General features: G+C 44.5%; 1 protein-coding gene and 1 pseudogene across 1 annotated transcript; both read right to left on the bottom strand.

The window, feature by feature from the left end:
* Window positions 1-4,713: 4,713 nt before the first annotated feature.
* Window positions 4,714-4,890, bottom strand: LOC121441164 (annotated as a pseudogene).
* Window positions 4,891-8,916: 4,026 nt separating this feature from the next.
* Window positions 8,917-25,674, bottom strand: LOC121441127 (X-linked lymphocyte-regulated protein 3A-like). The gene is made up of 6 exons (XM_041642259.1): window positions 25,521-25,674; window positions 21,411-21,528; window positions 19,515-19,527; window positions 10,554-10,652; window positions 9,058-9,153; window positions 8,917-8,973 (listed from the first exon to the last, which is right to left on the bottom strand). The coding sequence occupies exons 1-6, from the start codon at window positions 25,672-25,674 to the stop codon at window positions 8,917-8,919; spliced, it is 537 nt and encodes a 178-aa protein (XP_041498193.1).
* Between the last annotated feature and the right edge of the window lie 66 nt (window positions 25,675-25,740).

Genomic DNA, 25,740 nt, shown 5'->3' with positions numbered 1-25,740 from the left:
CACACTCTCTTGGGAAAATTTTCCCCACACCTAGGAGCGATGCTAAGGTTTGTTTGACCTGGGAAGCCGATGACAGTGTCGGGGGCAGCTTTCTAGCACAGGAGCTGGTGACGAGAGCTCTGCTTAGAGAGGATCACAATGCATCGCAGTGATGAGTTATGGACCTCCGGTGACATTGCGATGGAGATTGGCACGTCTGGGGATCCTTCTGGTTTTCTCTGACTGTTTGGATTGGACAGATCAGTGAAATACACAATGGGCAAGGGTAGCTTTTATTTTCTTTCATACATTTATAGTCTTCCGACATTAGCATTGTTCTCCAGTGTTGGTGGTCATGCGTTTCAGCATCTCCCCAAGAGATGTGGGAAATGAAAAAACTGGTAGAGGGTTAATCCTCTTTGAACTGCGAGCTGGCAGTTCTACCCTTGCTGAAGCTCCAGGTCCTAAGTGACCTCTGTATATCCAGGGATTGAAGCAGCGCTTCAATGGGAATTCTTTTTGATGCTCTCATTAAAATGCTCTGTGAAAGATCTCTCCTCAGACCCGACTCAGATGCCCTATCTAAAGTGCTCCATGTGTCATAGTAAATTGAATGTTTTCAGGATGCTGGTGAGGAGCTAGGTCTGTCTTCTCTGAGCAAGTGTGAGTACCCCTGTTGGTACCCTAGTGAATATTCCTAGCACCCCCGTGTACTCCAGGAATGTGCCTATAAGCCCAGAGTGGTGAGGATAGAGACAAAAGGATCCCTGGGGCTTGTGGGACCACCAGAACAGTCAAACTGTAAAGCCTCATGTTTCGTGAGAGACCCTGCCTCAAAACTTGATGTGGTGAGGAGTTCTGGAAGGTGCAGGTATTCCCGAGTGCACACGTATGCTTGCAGACATGTACACGTGAAGGAAATCACTTTGAATATTTATGACCTCTGGTCGCCATACTCAAACACACGTACATGCACACTCTCCTGCACCCCCATGCACGCAGAAATATAAGTTAGTATTCAAGACCTTGAGAGCCACCTACATACATCTAGGCCTTTAGGAAGAGCTTAAGAAAGGGAACATGCAGCTCTAATGCAGCTGAATATTGCCTGGGAGTCTGTTGGAAGAGCCACCCAGAAAGGCTCACTTCTCACTGTGGGTGCTCAGTGTGAGCAGCAGCAGTAGCTCAGAGGGAGCCTTGTGACTGGGTTTCTCTGGCTTCCCAGGTGGTCCCTTCTGCCCTATGCTCTTCTGCCTCTCTCGCTCTCCCTCTGCTTCTCCACCCAGGATTCCCTCCTTTCCAAGTCCTCAGTTCTGCCTCTGAGAGACTGTTGTCCTGAAACACGGCCTTTCCCTCTCCCAGATTTCCCGGTGGCCTTCTTGCTTTGTTCTCTCTGTTTCCTGTCTCCTCTGCACAACACCCTCTGCCACACACACACACACACACACGCACACACACACACACACACACCCCCCACACACAGACCTTCTTGATAGCTTCACTGGATGCTTGCTTCTGTCTCTCTGTCTTCACTCCCAGAGTACCAACTTCCCCTGAAGTGACTCCCATTCCCTGCCCATGCTTTGCTTCTGTTTTGTGCCCAGAAAGCACCATGTGCACTGTCTTCCCTAATGTTTTTACTGCTTTCAGTCGCCATCTGTGTCCTTTTCAGCCGCCAGCCCAGCAAGCTCCCCTTCCATACCTGTGTTCAGCTAGTGTGCAGGTCATCTGTTCCTAAGCTGCTCTGGACCCTGGGAATAGGGCAGGGACTGGACAGGCATTTTGCCCTTTTCTGGACAGAGGGCGACACACTTCTTTCTCCTCTGTGTCCACCCCTACAGTGTCCTTTGAGAGAACAGAGGGATTTGAGTCCTGGCTTGAGCTTTCCTTAGACCGAAGGGTCGTGGGATTGCACACTGTGTGTTCTTCGGTGAAAATCACATTCTATGGGCATGGCAAATGGCTCCTTCCTCTGAGCAGCCTTGGGGGTGTCCAGTGTGGGAATCCTTGGGGAATCTCCAATGTGGGCCCATGCCTGGCCTCCCAGGTCTGCCCCACGTGAGGCCTTTAACATATCTCCACCCATTTTGCAGATAAGTCCCTTTGCTCTTCTTGTCCCACAATGATACCACCTTAAAATGGGGGACTGGAAGGTTTCCTGAAGTGGAGTAACTCTTTATGTGCTGAAGTAGCCACTGTTCTTACTCTGCATTCCTAACAAGCATCCGTTGGATATGCAAAGTCGGTTCTTTTAAAATTACATGAGGTGAGGTGTCAAGCCAGACTCAAGTGGAGATTTGTTCGTTTGTTTGTTTCAGAAAGCCAAGGACTTGCATGAACATGGCAAAGCTTTCATTGGTGGCGAAGAAAGTGAAGTGAAGAAAGAAATCTCCAAGGCGCAGGACAGAGTTATCATGGAAAGTGTAAGTCGTGGGTCTGTAATGCTGTGTGCCTCGGGATGGCTTCCTAAGGGCAGAGATGGAACAATGATCCCCTAACTCTCCGTTTTCCCACAGCAAGAGCAGGATGTGTCCGTAGTTGAAACGTACCTTCAGTCCCTGGTCCTTACAGCTGTGAAGAAACCTTCTGAAGCTCACCTGGAGGAGGCACAGGGAGCAATAGCCGTGCCCAGAGGGTGTTAGTAGTAGTCAGTGCAGCTCCTTTCTCTTTACTTTGTTGGTTAGAAATCAGACTGAGACTCTGTTGACCATGAAGTGAACCCCAACAGTTCTGTGAGTAGCAACATTTAAGTGTGGACCCTCCTGACCCTGACATTCTCCCCAGCAGGGCCAGTTACATTCAGGAAGCAAATGTCATTTGATTTTACGACAGGCTGCTTTGGTTCTCTGTCACCTGCCCAAAGTGAATGTTACCTTGCTTATTTCAGGAAGAAATAAATAACGGTGGGATCCGCCTTTCCGTGCTTGCTTTCATTCATTCATGAGGTCACAGAGCCAACTGCATTGCAAATGGGCCTTTACAGGAAAACCAGCCCCACCTGCTCACTCAGACGTACAGTAGAGCACAACTCGTAGTTTCGTGCTCAGATGCACTAGACTGTTAACATGGTTCCCGAGGCAGAGCCAGATCTTCACGTGTTGGCTTAGAGCTTGCAGTGGGGCTCTGGCTTTTCCCAAAGACATCCAGACTCATTTCTGGCATTATTCAACACTGGCTGGAAGATCCCTGCCCTTCCCTTTGGTCAAAAATATTTTATCTGTGAGTGTGTGCATAGGCACTTACAGTTTCAGTATTTTAGGTGGGTGTTCCACGAGCATTTTCTAGTGTTCTCTTTAGAGTTTAATTTTACTCACGTAGTTCTGCGTGTGCGTGCTTGTGTGTTTGTCTGACTCTTGTGTCATTCTCTTACTCTTGTCCTGTGCTGTATCTTTTGAAGGAATCCCGAGAATCTGTGTTCAGTACATTTGACATTTATCTTCCTGGGTGTGTACTTGTTGAGTCTTTGCGAGCATATTCCGAGTGTGTGTCGGTACCAGGAAGGTCAGACTTTAGGCTCAGTTCCCCTAGGGCTTGAGTTACAGGGGGTTGTGAGCTACCCAAAGTCGGCGGTGGCTAGCTGAATCCCAGTCTTCTGGAACCACAGATGGAGCTCTCAACCATGGAGCCATCTCTCCAGCCCTGTTCAGCACACTTGAAATTGCTTGACCTTTTACCCCGGAGTTTGTGAGCTAAGCCTATTCTTTGTGTAGATTACAGAAATGAATCTATGATGGAGAACAAAAGCCTTCTGGGAGGGGAGAGAGGAAGGATGATCACATTCTCCTGTCCTTTCCGTCCTGTGGCTCTGCCTACCACTCTTTGTCCCAAATTTTCATGGTGAATTCTTTTCGAGTCTTCTTTTGAAGGCCAACCTGATGGATTTTTTATTTACAAAAATGTTACGTGTGTGTGCACGTGCACACGTACACAGATAGGACAGAGGATAGACCTTGGGAGTGAGTCCTGAAGGTGTCGGACCTGGAGATTGGACCCAACTCATCAGGCCTGGAGGAACGTGCCTGTTCAGCCATCTTACTAGCCCATTGACTTTACTACCACATACATCCCTCCATCCCTCCTCCCTCCATCCCTCCTCCCTCCCTCCATCCCTCCTCTCCCTCCCTAGTATTCCCTTCCTCCTCTTGTGTTTCACCCTCACCCCTGCCGTGTGTGTGAGTGTGTAGGGCAAAGTTTGACACTGCGTATCATCTGTAACCCCTCTTTTCCCAGACAGGATGTGATATTTATTACTGAACATGATTTAGTAGGGTAGAGGGTAGCACCGCAGTAGAAGCCCTGAGGAGTGTGGGGCCCGCCAATGACCATGGGACCAGGATTGGTGATGCAGCTGACCCCTCGGCCATCAGGAACGAGTCACTTCTCAGCGACTGTGTCCTTCAGATCAATCTACATTCGGTTTAGTGAAGCTTCACCTCTTTGAGAGAGACAGACAAAGAAGAACTCAGTGAGGAGAACCAGGGCAAGAAAGTGGGAGGAAGGGGCTTAATAACACCATTTGCCTCTGGCAGCACGGAGAGCTTGAACTTGGCTTTATGTAGGGCCTCCATCCGATGTTCCTTATTCTGAGGCATGATTCAGGTGGACGTGATGGCCTGGACAGTGAGACCCCTGGCCGTGGTGACCTGAGGCTTCCTTCCCTAGGGCACAGCGAATACCTGTCTGGGGCCAAGATTGGAGGCGACATTGAGGTCAGAGCTCGAAGAGCCTTCAGAAGATTGTTTCCAAGGTCCCTTTCGGGGAGCCCATACAGGCAACAGGGTGAGGTCACTCCAAACGAGTGTGCTGTTGGCAAGCATTGCACACCAGGCCCCAGTGAGAAGCTGCTGGCAACCATTGCACAGTGGGCCCCGCTGAGAAAGGGGACCTCCCGTGCAGCTTAGTTGGCTGAAGATTTACCTTATCTTTTAAGACACAGTCTCTCAGTGAACATGAAACTCACTGATTTTGTCAGGCGGAGTGGCCAGAGAGTTTTGCGGATGGATCCAGCACTCTGTCCTCCACGCCAGACATGCTGGCTCTAGGGTTTAAGAGTATTGCTGTGCCTGGATTTTCCGTGGGCGCTGGTGATCTGAACTCAGGTTCTCATGCTTGCATGGGAAAACCTAACCCACTGAGCCATGATCCTTGCCCATCTTTAATTTTATGGTCAGTAACATTAGTGTTAGAAATGAATGACATCTGCGGTGCCATTTCGTCCCACGTACACATGTGCATGGATGGTGTGCAGCCTCACCATACTGCTACCTTCTCCCTGCTCTCAGATGCTACATCTCACAAACCTTTCTCTCTTCTCAAGGGCTGGTATTACAGACACTCACCGTTGGCCGGAGATGTGGTATGTGTATGTAACTGTGCGTGTGTGTATGTGTCCGTGTATGTATGTGCAAATGTGTTCATTCAGGTTCCCGTGGAGGGTGTCCGACACCCCAGAGGGGGAGTTATCAGTCAGTCTTGGGACACCAGACAGGGTTCCTGGGATTTGATCTCGGGTCTTCTGGAAGAGCAACAAATGCTCTTAAACTGAGTCGTCTCCACAGCACCCTGTGCTGAGGTTTTCAAAGGTTCTGGGGATCTGAACTCAGGTCTTCATGCTAATTCAGCAAGCATTTTACCCGCTGAGCCATCTCCCCAGCTCCATGTACATATTTGTTTCATAGGCTTTGAACTCAGAAATTTTATCCGTTCCTTGTCCACACTGATGATGCATACAGAACACATTCTGTGACAGTTCTCATTATTTCACTGTGTGGCATCTACACTTTGCAAATGTGGGTCTGCCTCCGGGGGCACATTTCAGCTCCTATCACAGTGTCCCAGTCTGTGGGGAGCAGGAAGATCCTTGTGCTCACAGATCTCCTGGGAAACCAGGAACGTTAAGCATGCAGTAATGTCTTCTCAATGGAAAAGATGTGAGACCTGTTCTTCCATCCAGAAGGCTGGGGATTGGAGGTGATTAATAGCCTGGTGATCTTCACTATCTGTCGGACCAGGCCATATCAAGCTCCTACAACCAGGACCGGAAGGCAGATAGTAATCTAAATGGCTCCTATGAGCAGGGGCTTCCTATACTCCACAACCAGGACCGGGGATACCTAAGAGTCTAAATGACTCTAACATACTTTGTACAGCCAGTGGCTCCCCCAAGCTCCCACAACAATTACCAAAGATACCAAATAGCCCAGATGATGAGTTCAGGTCCCCAGAACCTTTGGAAACCTCAGCACAGGGTGGTGTAGAGACAGCTCGGTGTTTAAGAGCACTTGTTGCTCTTCCAGAAGACCCGAGTTCAAATCCCAGGAACCCTGTCAGGTGACTGATAACTCCCCCTCTGGGGGGTTTGACACCCTCCTTGGGAACCTGAACGAACATATTTGCACATACATACATATACACATACATACACATGCACAGATACATACACATACCACATCTAAGGCCAATGGTGAATGTCTATAACACCAGCACTGAAGAAGAGAGACAGGATAGAATCCTGGCACTCAATGGCCTAACGCTCTAGACCAATCAATGAGCCCCATGGTCACAGCGTTACCCTGTGTCAAAATAAGTTAGGTGCCTGGAGTATGTCTGGCTTCCACATGCAAAATCACATCTGCCGGCATATGCACATGCAGTTGTGAACACACGCACACATGCATGCACATGCATTCACGCACATGAGTTCTACATACATGTGATGTGGGAATCCCCTCTGTATGCTCTGAATAGGTTTAATACCGTTGGTTAATAAAGAAGCTTCTTTGGTCAATGACAGGGCAGAATAAAGTTAGGTGAATGCAGGGAGAAAGACGGCAGAGTCAGGCAGATGCCATGCACCTGCCGAAGGAGAAAGACACCGGAAACTTACCTGTAAGCCACAGCCTCGTGGTGATAAACAGATGAGTAGAAATGGGTTAATTTAGGATGTAAGACATAGCTAGGAATGTGCCTGGGCTGTCGGCAAAACTGTGTTGTAATTAATAAAGTTTTTGTTGTGAATATTTGGGTCTGATTGGCCAGGAAATGAACATGAAGTCTCCACTTACACATATGATCACATAAACATACGTAACACATACCAAAAGATCTGCACACTCTCACACACACATATCCACACATGTGTGCTACACATATGAACACATATATATGAACCACATATCAAAAGATTTACATTTGCAAACATACACAGAGGTGGACACATGCATTCAAAAGCAAGTGTGTCTACACATAGAACACATATATATGAAGCACATACCAAATGATTTACACACATCTGCAAACACGCAGAGATGCACACATGCACTCACACACAGGTGTGCCTACACATATGAACACATTTACACATGTACTGCATACTAAAAGATTTATGCATAAACCTGCATACACCATACACGTGTATTCACACACACATGTGCTACACATAGGAACACATTTACACATGTACCACATACCAAAATATTCTCTCTCTCTCCCTCTCCATCCCTCTCTGTCTCTTTCTGTTTCTCTGTCTCTCTCTTTCTCTCATACACACAGGAGTACACACTAGAATAATACAAGATTCAATGATAGGGTAATAGATTTTTCATCTACTACTGATAGAATATCTCAAGTAGGAGATACTCAGTGCTGGAAGCATTACTGAAGGTCCATACAATCACAGATATTTTGAACAAAGGGGGAAGTTCCCCTAGATGATTCACAGTTTAGGAAGTACCATGATTCTGGCCAGAGGGGAAGTTCTCTCATTGACTGTGGAGAAATGAATTCTGCTTGTAGAAAATGAGAGATGCCGAACGCACACTTGTTTTTAATGCTTCTGCACCACAGGACACAATGAGACAAGTGGTCAGGACGAGGAGAGGCCCCATGCAGAAACGTGAGTTAGCATAGGACCATTTTTGTTTAAAAAGGCATGAAACGTTGGGAAGGGAGCGCAATTACATGACTCATACCAGCAAGTCTGAAACAATTCCATATTTATGAAACCAAATGTTTCCAAGTAATGATTTCCCATGGAATATTTATATATATATATATATATATATATATATATATATATATATGTGTGTTTGTGTGTGTGTGTGTGTGTGTGTGTGTGTGTATGAAGGAAACCACAGGATAAGAGTCTTAAGTGTACAGAAGACCTTGTCTATCACTGATGTTCACATACTACGTGAACAATAATTTTGAAACACAAAACATTCTCAGTTCCCGCTATCCATACAAAGGAGGAAATACATAAACCACGAGGAAGTGAGCTTAGGCATACTAAGGATCAACTCTTAATGTGACAGGCAGTTGACATCAGGTAGCAGACCACATTGCATTGAAAGACCTTATAAATTTTGTCGGGAAGTGACATTTTCACATACTCGTCACAATACTTACATCTTTTTTTCTTCAGGAGTTTTAATGAATTCTACCAATTTCACTACTTCTGGGGCACAGTCTTTTCAAGTCTACAGGACGCATTCTCTTTGCAGGGTTATCGTCATTCCCATAGGCTCCATGACTGAACAAATGTAACAGCAGTATGCAATGGCAAGAGTGTGCCTCCTTTAACTATTTCTCTGAAGATGACGAGGATGGACCACTCTTGTGCCTTCTAATTTGGTCAAGTTATACTGAGGTACAAGACCCCACTGTATCGACACCAATGCACTGCTAACCATTAATTACGACGCTACCAAGAAAAACTTGCCATTACGACCCGTGGGCTGGAGGATGCTATAGACATTTCTGGACTGCTGTCACACAAATCCTTCGGTTTACTTGGGTTTTAGCAGAAAGGGGTATCTTTAGGAACAGGAGAACACAAGAAGACGTAGTCACTGAAGCCGCAAACCACAAGCAGCTTCTCTCAGAGAATTTCCATGAGAGAATCGCTCCCCTTGTATCGACTTTCATTTCTTCAGAGTATTATGAGAATAACAGATCCAGGAGAGACAGTTGACCAGCAGCATTCTCTTTCTGGCACTGTGAAGCACAAGGACATATTAAACGGACATAATAAACAGTGTTCATCAAGCCTCAGTTTGCCCTGAAAGGCTCAGTACTTACATTCAGCATCAGAAGTTTTATTTTCAAGGTGGCTATTAGACGTCTCAGCTCTTCAATGAGGGAATCTCCCCGAGAATCCCTCAGTATTACAAGTTTCTAAAGTGAAAGAGACATGGGCAGAAATCAGCCCTGGTCATTTTGTTTACAAATGCGAACAGCAATATTTAAAAGGGACTAGATGTGGTGAAAAGACATGGTTTCATTATTCCAAAACAAGCATACAGCATGTGCGACATGGAGATCCATCACCCACCAAAGAAACACAGGCGTTACCACTCCACAACCCACTGCTGAAAGTTCAACCTTGTGGCATTAGTGGGGGGGGGGGCTCAGGGGAAGGGTGCTTTGCCTACCTAGCATGTGGGAGAGCCCAGGGTCCCACTCCCCGCAAATCAAGAATGAAACCCAATGAAAACAGAGAGCACGAGGCATGAGCTCATTGACTGCCACTCACTCATTTCTTTGGGAGCTGGAGTAGCTTGTCGTGTACCACTGAACACCATGAAATTAAAACTCAAGGTTTCCACCCCCACAGTGCCTTCAGTAGTGTGTGAAATAGCACATGCCACATCTAAATGCTTGTGTGAAATGCTGTGGGGGGGGGCTTATAAAACTTCCCAAGACCTCTTCCCTTGGGCACGCCACCCCTGTGACCTGGTGAACAGCCAGCCTAGCCACAGGGGCAAGCGAGTTGCAGGTTCAGTGAGCCATCCTGTCTCAAAAAGATACGAAGGAGAGTTACTGAAGATACACACGGCTGGCTTATGACCTTCACACACACACCCAGAGGAACGTACACGTGCGTGTGCCTCAGTGCACATACACACCCAAGGGAAAATGCACTGTGAGACAAGAACAGACAGTCTGAAAGGCATCAATGCCCTGTACAATACGAACAACTCTGGATGAAATCGCCAAGACAGCAATTCCTCCTTCAAAGGACTCTACCCACCGTAATGTGAACTCTAAAAGTAAAAACTTATTTTGTACTTAGGTTTACATGGAACCTTGACACCATGAGGAAAATGCTGGAAGATGCTCTGGTACCATGGTCTTGCACTGTTTCAGTAAAACCCTGACTGGCCAGTAGCCAGGCAGGAAGTAGAGGCAGGGCCAAGAGAACAGGAGAATTCCAGGAAGAGAAAAGGGTCAATCTTCAGTTGTAACCCAGTCCAAAAGGAAACAAGATGAGAATGCCTCGCTGATAAAAGGTCCCAAGCCATGTGGCTAACACAGACAAGAATTGTGGGTTGAGATGTAAGATATGAGAGTTAATGAGAAGACTGAGCCAATAGGCCAAACAGTTTATAAATAAAATGTAGGCCTCTGTGTGCTTCTTTGGGAATGAATGACTGCGGGACCAGGCGGGACAGAAACCTCTGTTGACAGGAAGATGTTTACAGCTAACTTTCCTAAGGAATAATCCAAAGCTTGGAAGGAACGCCAGAGTATTCAATGTCCGTGTGTGTGGATTGCTTTCAGAATGTACAACAGACCTCCAAATACTGTTCACACAGATCTTTAAATTCTTCCATCCTCTTCTTCTGAATACCCAGAAACTGACGAATAAATTTTTGCTGCTCCTTGAAGATATTCTGTGACACAGACAGTAAAAGATGTAAGAACAATACAGGAAAACTCAGAAATATTACAAAAACGCGACTCTGTATCATATTTATGCAAAACATATACAAGGAAATCACTAGTAATTTTTCAAGCACAATGACCACTTCACACGAGTTATCTAATACTAAAAAATTACCATAGTGATGAGAATCTCATTCATTTAATGGAACGTTTTCCTATGTAACTGTAGCGGCGTAAATAAATGCAGGCAGATTGTAAAGAATATATACAGCTTTAATGAAGAAATAAACTTACAGGACCAAGGTTCCCACGGAGCACAGGAAGCAGAAGGGGCGCACGGATTCCCGAGCGCCCGATTTATAAGTAAACATTCGCCCGAGGCAAGCCCGCCCCCTAAGGGGCTGGCTTAACACTACATCTCCCCCTTTTGTCTAAATAAGACAGAACTAAACCAAATACAACTATAAACAATAATAACAAATGATAAATATAACAAACAATATTGAGAACAAAAGTTTTGCTATACATTCTATCTCAAGGAGTCTAAATAATGTAGAGAGTAACTAAAATTATATAATCTTCAACTGCATCAAAGATCTGAGAAGGGAATTAATATTACTTAAAAAATGAGAGATATCCGAAATGTGCAACAAATGACAGAGACAACTGACTACCTGGGCAAACACCCAAAGTCTCGTTTGCAATGTTGAGTCAACCAACTTTGGCTAATGCCTAACATAGCTAACATACCATTATTAAAGGCAAGGAACTTTCTTAGAACCATCTTACCCTGTCTTGGCAGGATAAGACAATCCTGTTTCATCCACTTAGGGATATTCTATATCTTTGTCAGTAGATGAGGTATGGGCTTTTCTTAACCCAAAGGCCAGTTCTGCCAAGAAGACAAGCTCCCAGTGGAGTGTCTTTGATGCTCAACGTTCTCTCGGGAGTAGAGTGGCATTACAAGGAGTAATTGTGTCTCATTGGCACAGAATTCTCGGTTAGATTAAAGGCCATTTTCTACAGCTCTTCGAAGAGGCTGAAGATTATACTATCTATACTAAATATAATCTCTATGTATCTAAAATACCTGATTAACCTAAAAATAAATATGGCAAGCATATAATTCTCAATACCTATCTAACTTGAAGACTAAAATAATAAACAACTGTGCAATATATGAAGACAATGATCTTCAACTGTAAACAATGTCATTACATATCAAATGTAAACAATGTTATTACATAAATAGGATCAGAGGTAGAAATGTACATTGTGATATGGTAGATGTATCAATACAATATAAGCATACTCTTATACAAAAATAGAGGTAGGCACCCTCACATTCAATATTCAATATAACAATGTACAAGAAACAGTACCAATATAATTTTCTAAAAACAGTAAATCACAAATACCAATCATCCCATTAAACCAGTTAATCCCCCCCCCTTTTTTTGAAAATACCCCTAATTCCATAAAGTATCTCCCCATCCCCTCAACCCTAAATCAACCACTAAAAGATGTCCCTAATCCTGCGGGCAAACTCTGTTGGTAGGGGGGACGTCGTCCTCTTAGATTGCTTCTAGCTGACATGGGGGCGACGTTCTCCTTAGGGGACCCTGTGAAAGAAAATGATGGTAAAATTCCCCAAATAACCTTTGACCTAAGAAAATTATAACTAGTCTCTGAGCGTTTTGAGAAGGTCCAGCCAGAGTGTTGTCAAAAATGTGCACCATTCAAAATTGTCTCATGCAGTTGGCACCAAAAAACAGGTCTAATATTAGTGCTTAAAGATATTCATGACGTCATAAAAACCAGATTGAGTTGATGTTGTGGGGCCCCATCTTCATCCTGGAAACTTCAAATATTACTGTAGAAAAATTTGTTGCTTGTTATGGGAAGTTTAAACATTAACAATAAAGACATATACTGACATATAAAGAAAGACACAGATATGAGGAAAGGCAAAGAAAGTTTATCAAGTATACAATTATTCTTATTCTGTCCCATTTCATGGCTCCTGAACTGAGACAGAAACTCTGAAATATCTCTTATCAACAGGCTTGGAATTGAAGAGGGACTGAGCCATAGTACAACTCCAGAACCAGCTCTACATATTCATAAAGAAGTGTTCGATAAAACATATATAAATACAAAAATCAATACTTACAGAATATGTAGAATTTTACTGTTGATCCTTAGTGGGTCATAACTAGTTTCCATCCATCAGTAATTAAATATTCAGGGTCCCTTAAAGTCTTTGAAGATGAGTATTTTCCTGTGGAGATAAGAAAAGGACCCTGCCCCCAACCTAACTGTATTTCTTACCATCAACATGTTCGCCATCCTTGTGAATGAATTGTTATTTATCTTTTCCACGTAGCTTCTCTTCTTCAAACCGAACCTTTATTAATTTTGACGGTATCCACAATTTTTCCTCACCTGTTGAGATAAGGGCAAAACCCCTTTCCCAACGCAGCACATCTCCTGGCTTCCATTGTGAGGTCAGCACATCCTTGAAATAAACTGGTTGATTTAGTTCAGTAGACTTTTCCATTATCCAATGTCTTTCTGCAGCCGTTGTTCCCTTCTCATTAGCATTGAGAAAATTCAAGGTTAAAAAAGCATTATGTAACCTATTTCTGGGGGTGTTTTCCAGCCCTTTCTGTTTGTTCAACATATCCTTTATAGTTCAATTTGATCTTTCTATGACTGCTTGACCTGTAGGATTGTATGGTATACCTGTAACATGTTGATATTGTAATAATCAAAAAACCGTTTCATTTTCCTAGAGACATAAGCAGGACCATTATCTGTCTTTATTTGTGTAGGTATACCCATGATAGTCATGACTTCTAATAAATGAGTGATTACTGAATCAGCTTTTTCTGAACTTAAAGCAGTTGCCCACTGAAAGACTGAATAAGTGTCAATGGTGTGATGAACAATGAACATACTTCATTTGCCAAATTCTGCAAAGTGGAACACATCCATCTGCCAGATTTCATTCCTATGGGTGCCCTTCGGATTATCCCCTGCTGGCAGTGGCGTTTGGTTATAGAAAGAGCAAGTAGGGCATTTCTTTACAATCTCCTTAGCTTGTTGCCATGTAATAGAAAACTCTTTCTTCAAACCTTTGCTATTAACATGATGTTTTTTATGAAATTCAGAGGCTTGTAGCACACTACCAATCAATAATTGATCAATTTCTGCATTGCCTTGTGCTAGAGGACCTGGCAAACACATATGGGATAGGATGTGTGTTATGTCCATAGGGCAAAGCCTGTTCCTGATCAAATCTTGTACCTGGATAAACAATGAGGGTAGTTCTGTATCATCAGGTATAAATTCAGCAGTTTCAATATGTAAAATAACTCTTTCTGTGTATTGTGAATCATTTATTATATTAATAGGTTCTTTAAAATCTCTTAGTACCATAAGAATGGCATATAATTCTGCCTTCTGGACAGAATCATAAGGACTTTGTTCCACCTTACCTAAGTCTTCTGATTTGTAATCTGCCTTCCCTGATTTATTGGCATCAGTATAGAATGTACAGGCTCCTGTTATTGGAGCATCACGGACGATTCGAGGAAGGATCCAAGAAGTTCTCTTTATGAAGTTAAGCCTCTTGCTTTTTGGATAGTTGCTATTAATGTCTCCCAAAAAATTAGCACAAGCTCTTTGCCATGGTTCATTATCTTCCCATAATTTCTTTAGTTCATCAGCAGTGAAAGGCACTATAATTTCTTCTGGGTCTATGCCTGCTCATTGACGAAGTCTCAGCTTGCCATTTATAATTAACTCAGAGACTTTTTCCACATAAGTTTTCAGTTTCTTACTTGGTTTATGTGGTAAAAAGAACCATTCCAAGATAATATCATCTCTCTGCATTAAAATTCCTGTAGGAGAAATTTTTATGGTAATATGAAGAGAATATAATCGAGCTCTGGATTCACTCTGTCCACATGTGCCTGTTGTAATTTCTCCTCAATCATTGTCAGTTCCTTTTCTGCTTCAGCTGGTAATTATCTGGGACAGTTTCAATCTTTATCACCATCCAAGGTTGTGTTCAAATAAATTTTTAGATCATGTGCTATCCCAATAGCTGGTCGTAGACTGGAATTGTCTCCTAACAGTCTTTGAAAGTCATTAAGAGTCTGTAGGCAATCTCTCCTAATTTGTGCCTTTTGTGCCTTAATTTTTTGCAAACCTATTCTGTAACCTAGATAATTAACAGAATCTCCCTTCTGAATCTTTTCAGGAGCAATTTGCAATCCCCATTTAGGTAAAAGTATCTTTATTTCTTCAAACAATCTGTTCAAGGTATCCATGTTTGAGTCGGATAACAAAATGTTGTCCATGTAATGATATATTATCGATTTGGGAAATTTCTTGCAGATCATTTGCAATGGTTGATTCACAAAATATTGGCATAAGGAGGGGCTATTTAAAATACCCTGGGGGAGGACGGCCCAGTGGTACCTCCTGGAAGGTGGAGAATTGTTGTAAGTATGCACCGTGAAGGCAAATTTTTCTCTATCTTCTTTATGTAAAGGTATAGTGAAAAAACAATCCTTTAAATCAATAACTATGAGAGGCCATCCTTTTGGTAATAAAGAAGGCAAAGGGATTCCAGATTGCAGATGGCCCATAGGTTAAATAACCATGTCGATAGCTCTGAGATCTGTCACCATTTTCCATTTACCTGATTTTTTCTTAACCACAAATACAGGAGAATTCCAAGGGCTGGTAGATTCTATATGTCCAGCATCTAATTGCTCTTGTATCCGCTGTTCTTTATATATATATATATATATATATATATATATATATATACATACATACATATATATATATATTTTTTATTGAGAAAAGGAAGAAAAAAAACAAGTTTCCACCTCCTCCCAGGCTCCCATTTCCCTCCCCCTCCTCCCACCCTTCTCCCCCTCCTCCCATCCGTCTCTCCCTCCTCCCACTCCTCTCCCCCTCCCTCTCCAGTCCAAAGAGCAGTCAGGGTTCCCTGCCCTGTGGTAACAGAAGCACAATTCTTAGTTAAGGGAGCCACCTTAGGGTTGGCAAGAGACTTGAACCTAGAGTGGCTCCCAGGAGCCCAAGCCGAGGTCCCCAGTTAGTTCCTTGGGCAGCTGAGGATAGGGAACCAGAAATGACCCTAGCCTATAGCAATACCGACGAATATCTTGCATATCATCATAGAACCTTCATCTGGTGATGGATGGAGATAGAGACAGAGACCCACACTGGAGCACTGGACTGAGCTCCCAAGGTCCCAATGAGGAGCAGAAGGAGAGAGAACATGGGCAAAGAAGTCAGGATCACGAGGGGTGCACCCACTCACTGAGACAGTGGAGCTGATCTACTGGGAGCTCACCAAGGCCAGCTGGACTGTGACTGAAAAAGCATGGGATAAAACTGGACTCTCTGTATCAGCTGTTCTAAAGCCATTAACTTTTCCTCAGCTAGAGGCCATTGCTTTGTCCATATTGGTTTCTCAGTCAACCATTTTGGAGGCAAGGCTGTTGGTATCTCTGAAGGGACATCAATTGCTTGTTCTTGTACAGCCTGAATGGCCGGTTTTCTCCGTTTGTAATATCTTTTAATATTATTCTCAGAAATATAGGCTCTAGAAGTAGCAGGAATGCTAATTTCAGTATTCCATTGTTGTAATAGGTCACGACCCCATAAATTCATTGCGATACTGGCTACATATGGCCTTAATTTTCCTATTTGTCCCTCTGTCCCTATACATTCAACCCATCTCGTACTCTGCCTTTCTCGACATAGGGTTCCAATTCCCAGGAGCTGAATATTTACATTCTGAAGAGGCCAATATGGATGCCAAGATTCTGGGGTAATGATACTTACATCAGCACCATTGTCCAGCAGGCCAGTAATAAAAATGCCATTCACGCACACTCTCAGCTTAGGTCTTTGATCATTTATAGAAGTATGCCATAACACACATAACTCAGCTTTTTGATCATTATTTTTTGTAACAGCCGGCATGGGGCTTCCTAATTGTCCTGACGAGGCACGTTCTCTGTAGAAACTGGAAATGACTGAACCATGTTTGCCATGGGGGACTGTGAGGCCGGTCTCTCACGTCTCCCGTCTGTATCAGGTTGCCTTGTCTATCTCTTGTAGACCTGCATTCATTCGTCCAATGTCTGCCTTTTCCACATCTTCTACATAAACCTGAAGGCTGAGTCCTCCTATTTCTGTTATTTCTAGAAGATGCATTATTATTATTTCTGAAAATCGTTGTTTACAATTCCTTTTCAAATGACACATTTTGCCACAATTAAAACATTTGGTATTCTGGTGTCTCCTTTTACCATTGGAAATTGCTTCTTCTACCCATGCTTCAGTGCCATAGTCAAATGTACCAACATTCAGTGTATGCAAGACCCATTCTTCTAAGGGTGCTTATTTGAGCTTTAAATGCCCCAAAATCTTTTTGCATTCCACATTTGCATTTTCATAAGCCAAAGACTCAATCATTATACATCTTGCTTCTGGGTCAGATATCCCTATTTGTACAACCTTAGTTAGTCTTTGTAAAAAGTCACTAAAGGGTTCTCTCTGACCCTGTTTAACTCTGACAAATGATTCCATTCTCAGTCCTGGGTCTTGTACCCTGTCCCAAGCCCCGAAGGCTGCTGTAGTACACACTGAGAGTGTGTTTTCATCCAAATTAGCTTGTTCCTGAGGGTCGGAATAAAGCCTTCCACCTAGAATTTTATTTAGGGAAATGTCAATTCCCTTCACTTTTCCTGCTGTTCTAAAAGTCTAGCCTCTTGACTGAATAAACATTTCCATTTCAATTGTGGGCCACTCTCAAGGACCGCAGAGCTCAGCTGAAGCCAATCCGAGGGGGTTGCTCTGCTTGTTGTGGCCCAAGATTTTAGCCTCTCTTTAACAAAAGAGGCGTTCATCCCAAAAGTCATGACAGCATGTTTAATTTCTTTGAGATCACTCATACAGACAGGCTCCCATGTATCTTCCTTGATGACCCTAGAGTTTCTGGAACCAATCACCTTCTCTGTTGTTATTACTGGAAAGGCAGGTAGATCTGTAGGTAGAGCTTTGTGGAAATTGTCCCGGAGGGATTTACCCACAGATGTAGTTAAAATTTGCCTTTTTACCCTTTGCTCTTCTTCATCAGAATTTAAAAATTCCTCAATCTTTTCAATTCTATTCACCATTGCCTTCTGCAATGTCTGAATCTCCTGTCCAGAATTATGTTCCAAAGCCTTCATTGAGGCTTCTAAAGTATGAAGTTTGTCCATTAGTGATAACTTCTCATCTTTGGACATAATTTTTATGTCATAAACCGTGCCTTCTTTTATTGACAATCTTGCCGCCAATCTGTCATAAGCTTTAGACAAAATTCGATTGTCACATTCAGCAGTTTTGATTCTCTCAGTTAATGTTTCAGTTCCTACAGAAAGGGACTGCTGAAGTTTACGATACAAATCAGCTGTACCTTCTTCCATAGTAATGAATTTCTCCTTAACATCAGCCTGTACCTTTTCTAAATTTTGCTCAGTTAACTGAGTCATGTTAAACAAAGATCTGTTCTCTTCCTGGAGAACTTCAAACTGATTCTTGAGAAGATTGTTGTCGTTCTCAATAGTTTTTAAACATTCAACCTCTGCCTGGATTCGTCTCTTAAAGACTTTATCACATTTATATTATCAAACCTTATAGTACCAAGGAAAACTACGAATCCCAGAAATATCCATAGATGCGGGGTGATAGATACCTCTTGTAAAATCTCCCACATGGTACACTCAAAAAGGCTGTTAAAATCTTGAATAGTAACGTTCTCAGACATTTTATTTATAAAAGAAAAAATTTTTTTTTTACCTGCAATGACCGGTTCCTGCCAGTGGTGGCGAAAGAGTCCACTTGAGTCCACGTGGCCTAAGTCTGAAATAAGTGACTCAAAAACAAAAGTTGGAGCAGACACCAGGCTGAGAAAGAGCAATTGGGGTGGAAGGGGAAGAGAGAGAAAGCCGCCAAAGTGAACAAGTCAAAGGGACGCATGGCGCAGCGCCGGCTTGCAGGGACTGCAGGGCCTCCCTGCTGCCATCAAGTGACAGGAGCGCTGGGCAGAGGTGGGAGGGGAACAGAGCAGCACTGTGTACTGATGACGCTGTTACAGATGCACTTGTACCACTGTCGGGCAGGGTGGGGCGCACAGACTCGTGGTGCGAGGCCAAATCCAAAGCTGGGGCTAAGTCTCCCGTCCTGTTTGCCAACCTGTGATTCAGAATCTCAGCTGCTTCTAGGAGCAGTGCTGAGAGGGTACAATCTGCGTGAAGAGAGAGACCTCCAGAGGGGATGGTGCTGCTGGCTACCTGCGGTTGCCCCCAGGTGCCCCCGATTCAGAGCGGGTATTCGTAAAGCCTCACTGGGCTCCACAAATGTAGCGGCATAAATAAATGCAGGCAGATTGTAAAGAATATATACAGCTTTAATGAAGAAATAAACTTACAGGACCAAGGTATGCGAGGAGCACAGGAAGCAGAAGGGGTGCGACGGGTCCCCATGCGCCCGATTTATAAGTAAACATTCGCCCGAGGCAAGCCCGCCTCCTAAGGGGCTGGCTTAACCCTACGCGTAACAGTATCTAAAACATTGCTGTTAGTTTCTGAAGACTTGAAAACCCATCCATTAGAGGCTGTCATAGCTGGTGAACCCTCTGTGTTTATAGAAATCTCCCTGAGATGGCCCCAGTGTCTCTCACTCCCTACATAGGAACCCACTCCCTTTTGTTCTTGCCAGTAAGAGTAGAGTCCAAAGCTGGCCTGCTTAACAGGCAAGGATTCTGTAAGACTTACGTCGGATACTGTCCTGGACCAATATAAGAATGCACATCTAAGAGTCTTTTGAAACCAATTCTGTGAGATGGGGACCTTAAGTATCTCTCCTCTCACACCTAGCAATCTGAGACACAGAGGTAAATTATTTTCCCCAGTGAGCGTGACTAGCAAGGGACTGAACCATGACTGCGTTCCAACTGGTGGGATTACAGAATGCAGGGGCCATACTTCTGCCCACTGGACTGGACGGGGGTAGGGGTCCCCTCCATCTCCCTCCACATCCCAGCCTCGGCCTCCCCACCTTTGGACGTCAGAATCTCCAGGGGGGCAGCTCCATCCTACACCAGGAAGGAAGATTCCCTCAAAGATGGCACTGTTCGGTGTCAGGCATTTATTTGTGCCCCAAAACTCATAAAAACCTCACTCAAATCTCCAGGTTAAAGGAGAGTCAGTCATCCCATGGCCATCACAAATTGAAGCCTTGCCTTCCTCACCTCTGGGAGTGGGCTGGTCTGAACTCCAAGCACTGAAGACTAAGCCTCCACCTGCTCTGCCACAGCCACAGGGACTGCTCTCACTCTGCCTGCCTCTTCACTGTGTCAGAAGGCTCTGGTGGGCCTCCTGCTCCTGGTGTCTGCACTTCTTGGGTGGATCAGAAAGGGCTCCCTCTTAAGATACAATCCCATACCTTCTCCTGCACTCTCCAGGCAGTGCCTGCTCACCCGCCCACCCCACCCCCCACCTTGATGGCTGCTAACCATCACTGACCTTGTCATCTCTCTGCGTGTAAAGGAACAAACCAGGGGGAAACAGTCAGTGGGCAGTCTCTTGTCACCACATCTACCACCCTGCTTGCCTCCCTAAGTCCTTGTCTCGTTCCTTCCCTCCAGACTTGCTGCAGGAAGCCCTGCTACTTCTGATGCTGACACAATGGATTCCTTGAAAGCTAAGCTGCTTGACACTCACAGTGAGGTTTTTTTTTTTTTTTTTTTTGCATGTTTCTTGACTTCAGCTGCATCCTCGGATATCTTTCTTTTCAAAGTCTTCATCTGAAGAGAATATTAATGATAAAGTTTCTGCCTGTGAATGATATAGCAAGGAACAGTGTGATACTCCATCCCAATAGGAAGAAAGTACATTCGAAGCACGACTGACTTGCCCTCACTAACGCTATTGGTGGAGGATGGGGAAATGGCCTCTAAACTATGCAGACAGGGAAAAGGAAGCTGATTGGATTATTTCATTCTACATCACAGCATTTGCTCCTCCCTGCTGAGAGAGAAGTACCTTCCCACGCCTTTGTGCCAGAAAGCTCAGGAAGAACTATTGTTTTACTATCATTCCACAAATATTCATCTGTCTGACAGACACAACTTGTGGTTAGTTCTCTCTTTCTGAAGAACAGGTCCAAATAGCATGCACATTCGCTCCCATCAGAGAATTCTGTGGTGGCCTACCTGCTTGCTCTTCCTCACGCTGTGCCAGTGTGAATCTCGGTACAGTAGCATAGAGAACACTGCTCCTGATAGCTATACGGCTTTGGACGCATGGGATTTTCATTTCTATGGCACCGAACAGAGGCTCAACTGACTGTGGGATGAATGCTTTGAGGATTTCAAGCTCCAGGTGCCCAGCACGTTCACGTGATGCATCCTGTTCCACTGACTCAACAGCAATGTGTCAAAACGGTCATCGTAATTCATGCCTAGGAAATGCAGCTGACTTCGGTGATGATGTGAGGCTATAACATGCCTAAAGAAGTCTACCCTATACACAAATGCCAAGCCAAACACGTTATCCAACTGAGCTTCTGGCCCGTGGGGGTCACGGCTATTCCTCAACCTCTAGCCATCGTGCTTACTAACCAAATGTCAAAGCGTCTGGGATAACAGCACCAAGAAGCAACAACCGTACCTATGCTCGCCCTGGATTTTTAGAATATCCTCAAATTTCAGCTCCAAGGTTTGGAAAGACTCCGTGATGATCGCTGTGAATCTTTCGCTGTTGCCCTGAAGACAGTTCTTATTGGGCTCTGTATAGAAACACATTCTTGAAACCATTACTGTAAAGTTCCGTCAACTTTAGTTTTCTACTTAGAAAACCACTTGCTATTAATAGAGGGAAACAATCTGTCAATGGCAAGAATATCTGCCTCCTTTCTTTCAGTCAAGAATTTCAGTATTTATGACCTTGATGTGAGATTGGAGAGCTGGACTTCAGTGTCTATATATTACAGACAAAACACAGTGAAGGGAACTTAGCAAAACTGGCAAGAAAGGGTTTCAAATCGCTGTGTAATTTCCTCATGGGGCATCATTAAAAGGTAAAATTCAATCAATGTACATATTTATGCTCCAGTTCAAGGACACATTCTGAGGGACTGTTGGGCCGCTTTGTGCAAAACACAACAGTAGTCCGTTTACAAAGATCTCCAAAGGCTCAGAGATTATTGCACAGTCAGATGAAAATACTGTAACTATTGTAGCCATTGGAGCTTTTAGGCAAATTTGACAGGGTAGACACCCTGAATATTCTAACGGGGGAACCACACTGATCGATAAGTCTGTGGTACTGGGGATGGAACCCAGAGCCTTAAGCATAGAAGGTGAGTGCTCTCCCACTCAGCTACCTCCCTATCCTGATTCCTGAAGTTTCCAGAATCGATTCTCTGTCAGAAACCTCTACAGAGCTCCTAGAACGTTCTCAGATTGTAATGTTTTTTTTTAACTGTTTGTGTGACTGACTTCTGACAGAGAAATTTAAAGCAGGACTCAGTCTGCGCATACAATGGTCCCAGTGCTGACTTCAGCTCCCCACTGCATGTGCCATTCTTTACACATTAAACAGTGGTCAGGTATTTAAGGGAGGCTAGCCACCACCCCTACTCACACACACGCAATGCACACGCACATACGTACAAACACACAGGGAGAGAGAGAGAGAGAGAGAGAGAGAGAAAGAGAGAGAGAGAGAGAGAGAGAGAGAGAGAGAGGAGACAGAGAGCTGGACTAAAATACAAACAAGTAAAGTAATATGTGGTATTTTGTTTGGATTGTTTTTCGAGACAGGATTTCTCTGTGTAGCTTTGGTGCCTGTCATGGAACTAGCTCTTGTAGACCAGGCTGGGCTCGAATTCACCGAGATCTGCCTCCCTCTGCCTCCCAAGTGCTGGAATTAAAGGCATGTGCCACCACTGGCTGGCTTCAAATGTGATATTAGAAACAGACATATCACTTGTGCGAATCAAAACCTTGAAGACAGATAATTACATCTAATTTTCAAAGATCCCACTGTTAGTAAGTAACAGCATCCACACCACAGGTGTCATGTTCTCAATATTGGCAATTAACGTGAAGTAGAGAGTTGGTAATCTAATAAATACTATTTGACACTGTTTGAGAACAAGGCAGTAAACACACTCTCTTGTCTGCCAAGCGATACCTCCCTCGCCTTGCACTTCTTTGGTTGAAACAATTTTCTCAAATTCCTGATATCTCCTAGAATGTACCTTCAAATTCTTCAAATAAATTCTGTATTTTCTTCCTGCAAAGAAATTACCTTTTTACTTCGATGTACATAAAAGGCCATTCTTGTAGTGAGTGGAAGAAGTGGAGGGTGCCACACAGCCTACATACAATTCACATTTCAAGAACAGGCCACCTTATTCCTGTCAGACAGGCTCTATGACAGGACCCGTACTTTGTTGGAGGCATGAGATTTTCATTCCTTACCACATTGAACATCTGATCTACTGTAGGATGCTGCTTTGAGATCCTTAAGCTCAATGCACCCAAGTACATCCACGTGGTGCATGCGCCTTAGTTGCTGCATTTACTTACTTACTTACTATCTCCGTTTATTCTGTTAGTCTGGCAATCAGCAAGGACCCGCAATATCCCCCAGGTTCTTCCATGCCTCAGCCCTCACTTCTGGGCTTAAAAGCTGGGCGTGGCCACGCATGGCTTTATCTGTGGGTGCTGAGGGCCTGAACTCAGGCTCCTGTGTTTGCACCTTAAGCACTCTTCCACTGAGCCCTCTCTCCAGCCAGACTTTTCTAAATTTATTTCGTGAAAACATGAAAACGTATCACCTGGCCTCTTGCCCTTCTGTTCCAGAGGAAGTACCGTCCTCACCACTGACATCAATGACTTCTCTTCCTGGTGTTTTAAAACAAAAGAGGAAAACTATTTTGAAACAAAGTGTGCTGTTCTCATCATCCCCCACGGAAAGCAGTGTCATTATAGTGTTTCTAGATTCCATAGCCAGCATCTGTTCCTTACACTTTTTCAATAGTCATCCGTGAAATCATGAACACACACACATACATGTCACATATACATCACACACAGAGACACAGACATACAGACACACAGACACACACATACATATCACATATACATCACACACAGAGACACAGACACACAGAGATACAGAGATACGCGCACACACACACACACACACACACACATACACACACACCACTTTAGGCTTGACTCTCAGACCAGTTGGTCCAGGCACCTGTACAGGCCTTCCAGAGAGTCACTGTGACCCATGTGCTCCCGGAGAGGCATGTTGACTAGGCATGTGGCAGGTTTCCTGTGTGGCAGAAATTTCAGGTGGGGGAACCTAAAGGCCCCAAGAAGCTTGAACAAGAGTTATTAGCATCTGAAACCTCCTGCTATTCCAATAAAAGTTCATGCACATAATCCACTCAGTGCTCCACCCACCAAGAGATTTTAGGATGTCCCCCGGGGTGGACACAGCCCTACAGGGCCCTTCTGTTTTTGTTGTTGTTGTTTGATTTTTTTTTAACCTTGGGTGATGAAATCTGGGGTCTTGGTGTCATGCAATATGATATGCATGAGCCTTGGATGTGTGCCAGCACTGGCAGGAACTTTCCCACCCACCAAGAGATTTTAGGATGTCCCCTGTGGTGGACACAGCCATATGGCAGCCCATCTTGTTTCTTCAAACCTGGAGTGATTGAATCGGGGTTCCGGGTGTCATCTGACATGAGAATCAGACCTGCCTCGGATGCGTTTCAGAACTCTCAGGGGCTTTCCCACCCACCAAAAGACTTTAGGACGTTACCCAGGTGGACAGAGACCTACAAGGGCCTATCTGGCTTGTTGTTGTTGTTGTTATTGTTTCTGGTTTTGTTTTTTACCTGGGGTGACTGCATCTGGGTTCTTGGTGTCATCCCACGTGGGATTCGGATCCAGCCTCGGGTGGGATTCGGATCCAGCCAGGGTGGGAGAATACCTGCATGGATGATTTGCCATTGAGTAACTCTGCTATGAGTCTCCCCAGTTGTGATAGGGATCCGAGAGGAACCTTCCTTTGCTCATGCACCAGGACAGTGGGATCTCAAAGAGGCAGGACCGAGGGAAACCTGTGGGGTGATCTCAGGAGCTTTGCTTCTAAATGGGACTGAGCAAGGCCCCAGAGTGCAAGGTTGGGGAGGGGTCAAGAGGGCTACAGGGATTGGGCAGGCTGAGTGGGACAGCTTATGAGCTGGGAGACGTGACCCAGGTGACTGAGAAGGCCCTCAATGCATTGGCGTTCCCAACCAGACACGGGCATTTCGTGCCTTGCTTTGCAGGCGGGAGGCAGTGTGTAATGATGAGGCAAGCTGGCCTGCTTTTGTCCCGCCCGGCTCCCACATGGCTAGCTTTACACCCGAAATAACAACACACAAATCGTATTCATTTAAACACGGCCTGTCCCAGTAGTTCCAGCCTCTTATTGACTAATTCTCACTTCTTGATTAACCCATTTCTAATAATCTGTGTAGCACCATGAGGTGGTGGCTTACTGGGAAGATTCTAACCTAAGTCCATTTCGGGCCGGAGCTTCATGGCATCTGCCTGACTCTGCTTTCTTTCTCCCAGCATTCTGTTCTGTCTACTCCACCCACCTAAGGGATGGCCTATCAAAAGGCCAAGGCAGTTTCTTTATTAATCAATGAAAGTAACACATAGACAGATGACCCTCCTACACCGGCAGTGCCCAGGATTTTCCTACCCAAGGGTCGGGAAGGTAGCAGAGGACCAATCTTGAGAGGTAGTTTGTCTGAGAGCTCCACGTTCAGATAGAGATATGGTGCAGAACTGAACTGTGGTGACATCCTCTTGCCTTCTCCTTGCTGCAGTACACGTGCCAGGGCATCTGGCCACATCCTGTGGAGTCCAAGTCACTGTTCCCATTGCCATCCTGTAATTCCTCCTGGTATCTGTAGTGACCG

The sequence above is a fragment of the Microtus oregoni genome, unplaced genomic scaffold, assembly GCF_018167655.1.
Source record: "Microtus oregoni isolate MIOR12 unplaced genomic scaffold, Mior012 000073F_ref0000255, whole genome shotgun sequence".
NCBI lineage: Eukaryota > Metazoa > Chordata > Mammalia > Rodentia > Cricetidae > Microtus > Microtus oregoni.
Note: the sequence above shows the minus strand (reverse complement) of the source record. Positions and strands in the feature narration are given on the sequence as shown.

Bases quoted from the DNA above. Each gene is read 5' to 3' on its own strand.
- LOC121441127 (XM_041642259.1), bottom strand. From the start codon at position 25,674: ATGTGGCCAGATGCCCTGGCACGTGTACTGCAGCAAGGAGAAGGCAAG. The intron at 9,154-10,553 runs GTCTGTTGTACA...CTTTCACTTTAG, and splicing joins TGTGTGAACAGTATTTGGAG to AAACTTGTAATACTGAGGGA. The intron at 8,974-9,057 runs GTAAGTACTGAG...TGTGCTTCACAG, and splicing joins TAAAACTTCTGATGCTGAAT to TGCCAGAAAGAGAATGCTGC.